The sequence below is a fragment of the Nicotiana attenuata genome, unplaced genomic scaffold (assembly GCF_001879085.1).
Source record: "Nicotiana attenuata strain UT unplaced genomic scaffold, NIATTr2, whole genome shotgun sequence".
In the NCBI taxonomy this organism is placed as follows: domain Eukaryota; kingdom Viridiplantae; phylum Streptophyta; class Magnoliopsida; order Solanales; family Solanaceae; genus Nicotiana; species Nicotiana attenuata.
Window position 1 is genome coordinate 5,295 of NW_017676806.1, and position 13,324 is coordinate 18,618.

Below are 13,324 nucleotides of genomic sequence, written 5' to 3' on the forward strand. Positions count from 1 at the left end.
ATGTGTAATCTACACAAACTCGCCATTTGCCATTCTTTTTCGGCACCACAACAGTATTAGCTAACCAATTAGGATACTTTACCTCGCGGATACACCCAATTTTTAATAGTTTTTGAACCTCATCTTGAATTACCTGATTCTTGAAAGTCCCTTGCTTTCTTTTCTTTTGTTTGATGGGTTGATATGATGGGTCTTCATTTAACTTGTGAGTCATTACTTCCGGTGGAATTCCTGTCATATCAAAATGGGACCAGGCAAAACAATCCACGTTAGTCTTTAAAATTCAATCAACTTAGCCCCAACGTAGATTTTCCTTTCTGGACATTGTGTAAATAACTCCACAGCCTCTAGTTCCTCAATCGTTGTTTTGATATTTTCATTTTCTTCTGGTTCTTGAATGGAATCGGGCCGTAAGTCCACATCTGTTCGCCCTTGTTCAGTTGAGGTTTGTATTGTGGTTTCCTCATCTGGATGCTGTAATTGCTATTTGTCTTCGTTTCTCGTATTTGAATTTGCTACAGAGTTGATGCATCTGGATGTTTGTTGATCCCCACGAATTTGACATATTCCCCATGGTGATGGAAATTTGATAACTTGATGCAAGGTAGACGGAAAGGCATCCATCTCGTGGATCCATGGTCTCCCGAGAATCATATTGTAAGCCATTTCCAACTTTACCACCTGAAATTTTGTATCCTTGACAACCTCTTCTGCAAATGTAGTAAGCGTTACCTCCCCTTTTGTCACAACGCTTGAGTTGTCGAATCCAGACAAGGTGTGCGCCTTTGGTACTAGCTTATCTTCAGCTTGCATCTCGTGCAGTACTCTTAGCAGGATAATGTTCACGGAACCACCTGGATCAATCAAAACTCGTTTCACATTAGTATCATGTACAAGTAGAGATATTACCAGTGCATCGTTATGTGGAGTTAACACGCCATTCGCATCTGCATCATCAAATGTAATACTTTCTTCCTCCAAAACATGTCGAACCCGCTTCCCGTGGGTAATTGTGACTTTTGAAACTTTATTGGCTGCTGTGTACGTCACACCATTAATTTCTTTACCTCCGCTTATAATATTAACGGTCCTTTTGGGAGAAGGCGGTTTAGGGGGATCCTGCCTATTCTTCATGCATGCTTGCTTACCTTTCTCACTGAATAATTCGGTGAGATACCCTTGCTTCAACAGATGATCAACTGACCTTGATCTGCCATTTTATGACCACGATCGTTGTGAAATTCGCACTAGTGATCAGGATTGCGCCTGTTTGGATTTGATCTCATTTCTTTTGGCCACCGCACCTTATCACCCATGCTTCTTAAAACAGCTACGAGCTCGGAAGTGCTTACATTAAAATTATAACCGCCAAACTTGCCTTCAAGTTTCTATCATCATCCCGCGACTCTCGCGTGTTACGATCATTCCCAAACCTTGATGATGAGCCCGACTCTCTATTCCTCGATCTATGATCGTACCTTGAATTGTCATGTTTTGATCGTGAATCTTTTCCCGCCGGGCCCATATATGGTTCGTATCTATTTTTTCCGGACCTTTTTTCGGTTTCCGCCCGTCTCGAACTCACCTTTTCCTCTTTTTGAGACCGTGAGATAATATCTTCTTCTATCCTTAGCTTCGTGCTATACCTGTTATAAACGTCATTCTATGTTGTCGCTGGGAATTCACGAAGACTTTCCTTGAGTCGGTGGCTTCTGAGCTTTTTTCATTCAAATTACTAGTGAAGGCTATAGCTGCCCAATTGTCTGGTACACGTGGTAACATCATTCTTTCACGCTGGAACCTATCTACGAACTCTCTAAGTAACTCTAAGTCCCCTTGTTTGATTTTGAAAATATCTTCCATTCTTTTTTCGACTTTTTGAGCTCCCAAATGTGCTTTGATAAATGAATCTGCAAGCTCAGCAAAAGAATTTATGGAATTTTCAGGTAAAAGAGAATACCATGTTAATGCTCCCTTAGTGAGTGTTTCACCGAATTTTTTGACCAATACCGATTCAATTTCTTGTTTGGTGAAGTCGTTGCCTTTTACGCCAGTTGTGAATGTAGTCACGTGGTCTCGTGGATCAGTTGTTCCATCGTATTTTGGAATATCGGGCATTTTAAATTTCTTTGGAATTGGGAGGGGAGCAGCACTTGGCTTCCAAGGTTGTTATGAATATTTGTCCATATCTATCCATTTGATTACAGGCGGTACTCCAGTATTTTCTCTATGCGGTCACTTTGCTCCTTGAGCTGTTTCTGCAATGTTAATACTAAATTTTGTAAATCAGAATTGACTAAGTTACCTGGTTCTCCATCTCGTGACTCGCTGGGGATTCCACCACTGCCCAAATTAGCAAGCCCAGAATGAGGGTTTTCCAAAGTGTTATTATTTGGAGTTGGTGTTGGTGGTGCAACAGGTAACTGGCTGACAAAGGCCTCAAGAGCTTTATTGACCTGTTGAGCGATTAGCTTTTGCAAAGCTTCATTGATAGCTTCATCGTTTTCAAATTGAGCATTTGCATTTGAATGAGATCCATCAGGAGTGCCTTCTCGAGACCGCCGATGGGAGCTTTGTGGAGAAGGGATCGGGGTGCGATCATCTTGTGAATTCCCCTGGAGTTGATGGTTTCCTTGGTTGTTGTCATTAACGTTTGACATGGTTGATGCAACAAAAAAGGTTAGGTTAAGAAAGAATAGATTATCAGATTCCCGGTAACGGAACCAATTTATTTAACCAAAAAATGGAATTTCGGCCAAAGCTTTATTTTAGAATAACTCGGGTTACTGATAATCAAAAAATGAATAAAGGAAATTGATTTTGCTAACAATAAGATGAACAGAAGAAAACAAAGTAAATTAGTATATTCCGATGATAATTCGTGTCCTTACAAATGATCAGTCTTCTCATTTTTATAGCTATTTCTAAGATATACGTTTTGCCTTTGTCATAATAAGGCCATTATAGACAATTAAAGGCATTTAATGCTACGTTACAATGACAATTATTATAATTCAATACAGATTTTCTAACGTTTTCAGTATTTAATGCTTATTAAATACTGTATCCGTACTCTCTTGTGCTGTCAGATTCATTCTCCTTAATTTTTGGACTTAAATAGGTACGAGCACCGAGTCTTTTGATTATCTGCTCGTGTCTCTGCTCGTGCCTCTGCTTGTATCTGTTGCAACTCGTGCCTCTTTGCTAATCATCATTCTTTGACCAGGCTTCGTGTCATGACATGTCATCTTTCAATTACTTCAATATATATAAACTCAATTTTTTCCAATACACACTTAAAATAAGCCCAACCAAACGGGCTCTTAAACGTTTGAACAGTCTTGGTTTGTAATAATTACAACTCTTAGGTTACTTAATTTCTAATATTATAAGTCTCCTTATTAGTAAAAATAATAATTATAATGAAACTTTGATGTCTTCTCTTCGAATCTAGAAATCTTGTCATTTAATTTGATTTGCTAATACTATTATTAATTTTTAATAATTATTTAAAAAAAAAATATTTTACACTCGCCAATCAAGCACAATAGAAAAATAATTTCAAAACTTTTCGTCATACAAAAGGGTAAAACCTGGTGCAAAAAAGAAATTAGTGTAAAACCAGAAAATGGATTTTTTTTTTTAAAAATGGTGACAGGTGGAAGTCATTAAGTGGTAAGAACTACCAGCTAAGTTATGCTGCGAAGGAGCAAACAAATCCTCCTTAAACCCTCTTCTCCAAATTCCAAAAACCTTCCTTTTCCGTTCTGTCTCCGCTCTCCTTGATCGTAGATGGCTTTAGGGCGATATCACACGCTTCGAAACATCTATCAAACACTTGAAATTCGAGACTTTTCTACCTTGTAAGTAGCTTAATTATAATTTCAGTTATTTTTTATTCTGTATTCTCAAATTCGTGTAATGCATATATAATTTTTACTCCAAAGACTGGTAATTTATCTACATACGATATCGAGTTTATCAGCAATAAGACAGCTATCCTTTTTTCCATTATCTTGTTTGATGCTTTTTTTTAAAAAAAACATTTTTTTGGATTAAGTGTGTCTCTTTGTTTCATGTCTGACCTTTTTCTGATAATGCAGGCTAACCAGCTCAAGAAGCTATTCAAAATCTATTGCAAATGGTATGTATATGCATATAACGCTAAATGCGTGCTGATGTTCTATTTCTCAAATGGGGTTGTTGAAATTTACTTCATTTTGGTTGTGTCTAGAAGCTGATGGAATGATATAAGTGGAATAGGCGAATGAATTGTACCTTTTAATTGTTTTTAGGGAAACGATCCAAATTTACCCCTGTGCTCTCCAAAATTGCTCAATCCTCTGTTACACCTTTGGACATTTCATAACCTTGCCATTAGCAAATCTTCTCATATTTGCCCTTGCCATTACCGGCATTTCAGCATGAAATAGGTGGACTCCAGGTGTCCATAAACCTCCAGAAAAAGGGTCCATTTTTACCCTCAATGGTTGACTATGGTTTAAACTAACCCTCAGGTTGGAGCTCCATTAGTGGTCAAGAGCAAAAAAACGAGACTTTTTCATGATAGTGAGCGTATATTAGACCAAAAAATTAACGGAGGGTAACGTTGCTCTAATTTGGATAGTACAGGAGTAAATTTGATCATTTTCCCTTCTATTAAGAGTGTCGTGTTCACTTAATGGGATTGGTTACACTGATATGCTATATTAAACTGGTGTACGTATAGCTTAATTGCATTCTCATTGGAATAAATATGTTGTTTTCTGATTATCCCATTTACAATTTCTGCTGTCTTTTTTGCGTTTCAATCATTTAGTTCTTATTAGTGGATAACTCTATCTGTAATGGAATGAATCGTCTTTCCCTGTAATCAGATACAAAGTGCTGGAGCAATTCCTCTTGCTTATATAAATGGACGGACTTCCATCGATGGAATAATAGATCTATGGCAAAGACCTGTTCTCTTGGTGAAAGACTACTCACTCTAAATCCACTAATTTCTTTCTTCATTTTCTTTCCTTTTTTCTTTTGGTTGACCATTCTCCCTTTTAAAATTTGAATTTTGAGCTATTATTAGAACGAAGATCTTTCTTACTTGAACTGTCTACTCCTGTGGTCAGTTCCACATCTCACATTGAGGAGCATATCATCCTGCGTACATAAGGATCACGGAGGTATTCCCTGGACATCTGGAGATAAACCAATGCTCCATTCCACTACGGTAAGTTATATTTAAAAGAAATATCAAAATTGTATCAGGAGCCCATTTTGTTTTTCTTTTTCTTTTTGTAATTCTTATTTTGTGAGCATTTTATCGAAGTTTTAACTTGCTGAGTAACTATTAGCTGTCTCAAGTCGTTTCAGCACCTTGTGTTTGATAAAACGTCTTGAAAGTCAAGAGAATCATTAGGAATATTTTGTTGAATGATAGCTTTGATTACTCCCATCACTTTCACTTTCCATGTAGATGCAGGAGCCAATAAGCTATGGTTACATGCGATCAGTTACAACGCAAGCAAAAGCTCCAGCCCAAGCACGACAAATGGTAACAAAACCTTTTAATGGGGATACTGCTAATGATGAATGAATATGCATCGTTTCATTTTGGTTGTTACTTGTTAGTATATAACACGTTAATCTGTTACAGCTTTTAGAATTAAGTTGGATAAACGTTTAAGTTTTTAATTTTTTCCATCTATAGGGAGCAGTCAAAGTGTCTATGGTGAGTCCTGGAATCGTATATGATCCTTATGCCCCTCGTGAAAAAATCCCATTCTGGAAGAGGTATGAAGACTTCTCGTAAAATTGGCTATCAATTTTGGCTGCTCTCTCTTCTGATTAACATCTAAATATAAGAGAATACTCTCTGGAATCAGTTTTAGTGTATATCTAACAGAGAAATATTATGGTATTTAGGTAACTTTTGGTGTGGCAATCTGGGACCGCCCAATTCTTTTTATTATTTTTTGATAAATGGGAACCGTCAAATTCTTGCTCTAGTTAATGGCATTGACTTGGACAGGATGTAACTATATGCTCACAAGAGAAGGTGTCATAAGTAAAAAAGTATAATGTGGAGAAAAGTGGGGTAAGCTAAATATGGACAGCAAGCACCATGGTGCACAGAAGAGGTAGTAAGTTCTTACGGGGTTGGTGTATTGAAACATATAAGAAAACCAATGGACTATTTTATTAGCAATATTCTAGTTCAAAATAGAAATAGGAGGTGCTTTGAAGACAAAAGGAGATACTTCATGTTGTCAAATATAGAAGTGTTCAAAATTTGGACTAAATTTTGTTTTTAGTATGTATGACATGCTGGACTTGTTAGAATCTTTGAACCTGTAATGTAAACAAGTCCTGCTTTTTGTACTTGCTGCAGTACTGTCTTGGTCTGTTATCACTTATCAATAAATACCTTATCAAAAAAGAAAAACGCTTAGTTCAAAGTAGGGAATGGCAGAAGAGTTCACCTTGGCTTCATCTGTTCATCAGTTCCTTACAGGCATATATCTTTTTTTTTTTTTTTTGATTTGCACCGGGTGTCCGAGTCTCTAAGAGCCCCGACTAATCCCGGGGGTGCACAGGCCCTCGGCAAGGAGTAGGCCTGTGTAAACCAACTTATGTACTCCCTGCACTTACTGATTGTACTATTAACAAATTCTTGCATTCAATCATCCAATTAATCAACTGAGCCTCCAATCCCAAATTAGTTGGGGTTGGCTATACAACTACTCTATGTCCATTTTGCTCTATGCAAAATTCTAACATTACTTACCAAAGAAAGAAAAGGATCATTATTCTTTTAGTTGTGCTTAGTTCAGTTTTCATAGACCACTATCCTTAATTCATCATGAAGGGATGAAAACAACACCATCTTTCTAGACCAAACTAATTATACATAAAATTAAAAGTGATTAGTGTTATCGTGCAAAACTATCTTTGTTCAACTTTTGTAATGTTGATGTCAGGTATTTCACTAGAAGTGGTTGGAAAAGGACAAAGGAGGAACTTAGTTCAGAGGTAATTATTTGCGTACCATTATCTATGTATACACCCTTTTGTGTATCTGCTGCTTCACCAAAAGAAATTGTTTCAAGATCTGCTATTCTAAAATTTCTTTCCCTTGTAGCATATTCCTTTACCTAGACTCTGAGTGGTTAAAAACTTTTATTGAGATTATATAAGGGTGAGTACGCACAAAGTTCTGATTGCATGTCCTTTATCCTTATTGTGATTAGTTTTTTATGCATCAAATTTGTCTTTGCAGCTCAAAAGTGCATATGCCATTGCTAAATTACGAAAAGGTGGATATTCAAAACAAAAGTTCTATGCTGAAGCAGTTGGCATATACAAAGAGGTGCGCTTTTTTCATAATTAGACTTTTGAGTTATCATCAATCTCTGGTTTCTGTGTATTTGTTACATATTTTATGTTCAGCATTTGACTCGTGTGTATTTCTGCCTTTTCCCTTTCAGATAAATACGCAAATGGCAAATGGAGGAAAGACACCTTTGAGGAAATTAGTCACGGAGCATATGTACTCTGTACGTTCTTTTACCTGGTATTTTTATTCTGAATTCTTACAGAGCCTTCAATCTTACTGCTTAACCTGGTCATTTGGATGAAATGTCGAGATTATGCTTTTGGCATGGGGTTAGGTACTGTTTGTGTGAGTGGATCTTGGACCACTTTGATTTTTATACATAGTTGGCGGTCGAGGTGGTGCAGTGTTATCTATGTCTGTCATGGGCCATTAGTTAATTCCTTCTTTCTGATTTAAAAACCAAAACTAGTTTGTTTGACATATTTCTTCCTTTGATCTTACAAGACAGGCTCTCAAGAATGAGATCAAGCAACGAGAATCAGTGTGGCCTACTGTCTACTGGGAACTAATTGAACCAATTGTAAAAGTGCGAACTCTGCGAGCTCGATTGGCAAGTACCAAACCTTAACCATGCTTAAGCTTGTAACTGCCTTGATTTGCATGTGTAGGGAATCTTATATAACTACCAGGACACTAGGTGGAGTTCAAGATGATTCCTTTTTCTTGTGATAGATATGATCTACTTTTTTGGTCTCTTCTTATTTGGTTTGTCAGGAGCAAAGCCTTTTCTGCTGACCCTTTATAAATTCTCGTCCTCGGGTTCTGATGGCCACTTTTATCATGTGATAGATCTGATCTACTTTTTTTGGCCTCTCTGATTTGGTTTTTCAGGAGCAAAGCCTTTTTTGCTGACCCTTCATAAGTTTTCTTCCTGGGTTGGTTTTGGTAATCGTCTTTCTTGGAGAAACTATATTCAATGGGGTTGATAACAAAACCCATCAGGGTATAAATTTTAAAATAAGTGTACTACAGCTTTTGATAATGTTATTAGCTTTTGTGCCTGTGACATTGCCTATGTCTTAACTTAAGATGAGGTTACCATGCGATTGATTGGGAGAGAGTTCTAGTTTAACTGGGATGATAAAGATTAATGCCTTAGAGGCTATTTGGATATTGGAAGTTTTTGAGTTGCTTTTCTACTCAGTTTTTGATATCATATATTTGTCTTGGACTTCTTCTTACCCTTTTTAGACAAAGCCAAACTATAGGGCGCTCACAAAAGATTATGTGAACTGAAAGCTCTTTACTTTCTGCTGTTAAATTGTTTACCCTTCTCCTCCACTCAAATCTATTTTCCCAAAAAATTCAGAAATTTAACATCAAATGGAACCTCTATTATGTAACAAGAAAAAAAAAAGAAAAAGGAATTTCATTGTCCTTCAGATTTTCTCTCTGCCAAGTGATTATTCATCTGAAAGTCTGGTCCTTGAACTTTTACCCCCTCTCAGTTTTGCAATGATAGAACTCTGTAGCCGCTTCTTTTGCAGATTGGTGTTGATAAAAATGATCTTAATAAGGCGTTCATACAGCTTACACTTGAGTTTCTGTCTAAGCAGGTAAACTAGCCGGTAAATCGTATTTTTTTGGACTGTTCTGAGCTCATTTGGTGCTGATGCCTGCTCCCGTCAATGGTGTTGTAGTTGTTTCAACTTTTCTGCATCTCATGATTGTAATGCTTGATTCGGTTGTAACACTTGACATCCAAACCTGTTGATATGACCTGGCGGGTAATGTTTGTTCACTGCTAATTATTAATCAACATGGCAATCAAAGACATCCATTCTATAGAGAATTACTCGGAACAGAAAAAAAGACAAGCAAAAGATAATGTCACCATTCTGATCAAGACTTGAGAAAAGAATGAAGGGAATAGGTGCCGTTTGGTGTTCTCCTATCCCTAGTGCCTAAAACGGGGTCCCGTGTACACAACCTTAAACTTGAACCATGTCATGGCAGTAGGCAGTGAGTTGACCTAATTGCTTTTTTGGTTTTGATAGACTACTTTAGCTCATGAAAATTTCCTGCTTGCAAGGAAAGAAAGAAGAGTATTGAAAGATCAGTTTCTAGTTTCAAGCTGCTTATTCATGAACCAGTGGCCTCTGTACCCAAAAGAGATGCACTACTGGACTGTGCTTGCAAATGATAATGACTTTGAGTTAATGACAAACTTGATTCTTTGTCTGTAAAAGGACTTAAGTTAATTGATTTTTGCAGATTTATTCACTAGTGTTTTGAAAATTATGTTTATGCTTTGGTCACGTTGCGCAATAAAGAAAAGTTAAGATAAATTAATTTTGTGGTTGTTAAATAAGCCTCAAAAAGAGAGAGTTATGTAGGCATCATATCAGCATTATTTCGCTACCTTGAGACTAAGAGATCCTGCTGCAACTTATGGATAAGAAAAGGAATAAAACCTTATCTTGCTACCTTTAAACTAATAGATCCTGCTTCCACTTATGGATAAGAAAAGGAATAAACTTTGAGGGTCTGAGGAAGAGATTTTGTTGTTCTTGTCAGGAGTTGAAAAATATTATAGGACAACACTCGGCAGGTTGAACAAGAACAATAATAGTGAAGAGGCCATGTTGAAAACAACGAAGACAAGAATAGTAACAACAACAAAATAACAGGGCAATAAGAAAACCGACATAAGGGAAACAACGGGTAGTAATAAAAATTGAAGGCTAAGATAATACGAGAATGATAATATACACATGATATGAGAAACACGGAACATATATGGTAATTCTAAACTCGACTACCTACTAATCTTCTACCCTAATCCTCGACCTCCACATTCTCCTATCTAGGATCATGTCCTCGGTAAGTTGGAGATGTGCCATATCCTGTCTAATCACTTCTCCCTAATACTTTTTCTGCCTACCTCTGTCTCTCTTTAGACCCACAATAGCCCTTTACACCTCCTCACCGGGGTATCTGTGCATCTCCTCATCACATGCCAGAACCATCTCAACCTCGCTTCCCTCATCTTGTTAACCACAGAAGTCACTCCTACATTGTCCCAAATAACTCCGTTCCTAATCTATCTCTCCTAGTATGTCCACACATCCATCTCAGCATCCTCATTTCCGCTACTCTCATATTCTGAGCGTGAGAGTTCTTGACTAACCAACACTCATTTCCATCTTAGCATCCTCATTTCCATCCTCATTTCTGCTACGCTCATATTCTGAGCGTGAGAGTTCTTGAATAACCAACACTCCGCGCTATACAACATGGCTGGTCTAAAAACAACTATATAGAACTTACCTTTAAGTCTTGATGGCACCTTCTTATCACACAAAACACCAGATGCGAGCTTCCATTTCATCCACCCCACTCCAATACGATGTGTAACATCATCGTCAATCTTCCCGTTTCCTTTGATTATTGGCCCCAGATACTTAAAACTTTCTCGCTTGGGGATGACCTGTGTACCAATCCTCACTTCCTCGTCCGCCTCACGAGATTCGTCACTGAACTTGCACTCGAAGTACTCCGTGTTGGTCCCGCTCAACCAGAAACCTTTAGACTCTAAGATCTGTCTCCAAATTGTTCTAAGGCCCTTTAGAAAATTTAAGAACCTTTATCAAAATTTATATATTAACTTTTCAATGAATATGAAAGCTGGCTAAGCGCTCATGTCCTTGATTTTAATCATCATATCACCTGAGAAAATCAGTCTGTAGAAAATGAAATAATTGGAGAATAGCCTCTCTCATGTTTTACTAGTCCAGAGGAACTCCATTTAGTTTCCAAGAGTGCAGTTTTACTTTTAATATTGAAAATTTAAAAGATCAACACGTCTATTGTTTTTAACTTTTTATGCCGTATAGGGTATTAGAAATGACTGTCCTGTGTTGATATTAAGCTATTATTGCAGAAGTTTGAGGCATATGACGGGAAAGGAGCTGTTGTCTCTGGAGATAGAAATAAGGAGGTATGTGATAGAGAGAATGTATAATGCATTCTTGCAAATGCCAATTTCATTGACTGAATTAACATCCTACATCACTGTGAAGAAAGTCACTTTTCTACACCCCAAAATTGGTGAATGCTGAATAGTGGTTATCTAGACTAGAACCCTAGATAATGGCTTCCTATCTTACAAATATCTATCTAGGATATTAACATATGGATTGTGGGATGCCAGAAGCATTACCTTTCAAGCCTCTTAAAACTTTAAATATTAAAAAAAGAAGAAGAAGCATTCCTGGTTGCATCTGGTAAAGGGCTGCTAAGTTAACCGCAGATATTAGTGACAATGAGACCTACAAGGTCTAAATAATTTGGTATTTTCCTGCTGAAATTACAGTTTTCCACCATCATAGTATGTTAGTGAAGCATTTTGGTAGCAAGTACAACTATCTGACTACCTACTCAATAGTAGTAGGAAGCACTGTATTCTCATATTTGTTTTTTTTCCCAATCCAGGTCTTGGTACGTGATATATGGGTTTTTGAGAAGTCTCTCTTCCACCCTGGAGCATACTGGCGTCTATGTGGACGAATCAAAGTTTAGATAGACTGTTGTGAAGAGGAAATGGTTTTCTTCAACTTTGTAAGATGCTAGAATTTGTAACTTATTCAACCCTTAGACACACATGTCTTTGGTTTCTCTCGAGCTAATTATTTGGGGACTTCCACTTGGGTTGAAGAGTACTTTCATGTGCTTTATTCAGTAGTCCATTCAGAAAATTCAGAAAATTTTCCTTTAGACTTGTGTAGCTGCCATTTTATGACTCAATAAGCAGGTGCAAGTCCTGCATAATTGTTCTTAAAGGAACACCTATAAAGATGTAATTTTGTTTTCTGGAATTGTTTTAAAGAGTTGTCAGTGTGATTTCAGGGAAAGTCTTTCCTTTGACTTGGTGAAAATTGTGTAAGGAGAAGCATATTCACTTGCTTCATCGCTTGGTAAATGGTAATCCATCTTGTTTGGTTTCGTTCTCTTCATGTGCTCCTCTGATCAAATAGCATTTCGTTGTTCCAAAGTATTGTGCTTAGTTGAAGCTGAACAACTACTTTAATCCTCTTTATTAGTTTTCCTTGTTCAATTGGCTTCATGTTCTCAAAGCTGAAATTGACAATCAGAGCCCCTTCTTTGGTAATCATTTGTAAGAAACTCAAAGTTGAGAAAGAAGGAAGGAATAAAACCTTGAAGCCCTATAAGTTTATGGAGGGGAAATATAAGATGCTATCTGGTTTTGCCTTTGTTTTTGCTCCCAAGAAAAGAAAAGGAACATTGCTTGCAACTGTTGCTTGTCTTTGGCAGAAAGAATCTAATGGCTACATCAGTGTAAAAGCCTACATTATTTTTTCAATTTCCTTTCTTAAAACAGACCAAGAAATGGACAAAAGAGAAAACAAGATCCAGCTCCTTGGCATTTGCAATGAATTCTTGTGTTATATAATGTCTTTTCGATGCCCTGTGTGCTACAGTTTATCCATCTGTAGATGGCTATTCAACTTGTTCAAAGATACTACTGCAGGTCATGTTAACATGATCACGAGTTTGGATTATTCTTGGCGCAATGGCTTCCTTATTATCAATAGGCTCTTCGAATTTGTTGTGCAGAGCCTTGCTGCTGAAGCTATCAAACCTGTGACTTTGGGTGACTCCATGAATTACAGTTTGGTCAAAACGAGCCAATCTCGAGCTAATCCAGGTAACAGGAATAGCTCAAGCAATGAACAGATTCTGCATTCTGAAGATTCGACTTCTGATGTACTTCCCAAGTTGGAAGAAACTGCAGTTGAAGATGATTCAGTCCTAAAAAATGGAGAAAATGATCTTTCTCAGCTAACCAATGAAGAGAATGAAGGTGACGAGATTGTTGAGGATGAAGCCCCTAGACCATCAATGGAAACTCAAAATAAAGCTCCAAAGAAAATGGTTAGCATAAATGATAATGTGGAGGAGATTTATTTTAGT

General features: G+C 37.2%; 1 protein-coding gene across 1 annotated transcript; it reads left to right on the top strand.

The window, feature by feature from the left end:
• Positions 1–3,707: 3,707 nt before the first annotated feature.
• LOC109221209 (39S ribosomal protein L45, mitochondrial) lies at positions 3,708–12,237 on the top strand. Its single transcript, XM_019385674.1, has 13 exons — positions 3,708–3,863; positions 4,104–4,144; positions 4,878–4,970; positions 5,124–5,224; positions 5,471–5,548; positions 5,705–5,787; positions 6,975–7,026; positions 7,274–7,363; positions 7,482–7,550; positions 7,839–7,940; positions 8,878–8,946; positions 11,274–11,330; positions 11,825–12,237. Exons 1-13 carry the CDS (start codon positions 3,793–3,795, stop codon positions 11,909–11,911), a joined length of 993 nt encoding a protein of 330 aa, XP_019241219.1. The 5' UTR covers positions 3,708–3,792; the 3' UTR covers positions 11,912–12,237.
• The last annotated feature ends 1,087 nt before the right edge of the window (positions 12,238–13,324 follow it).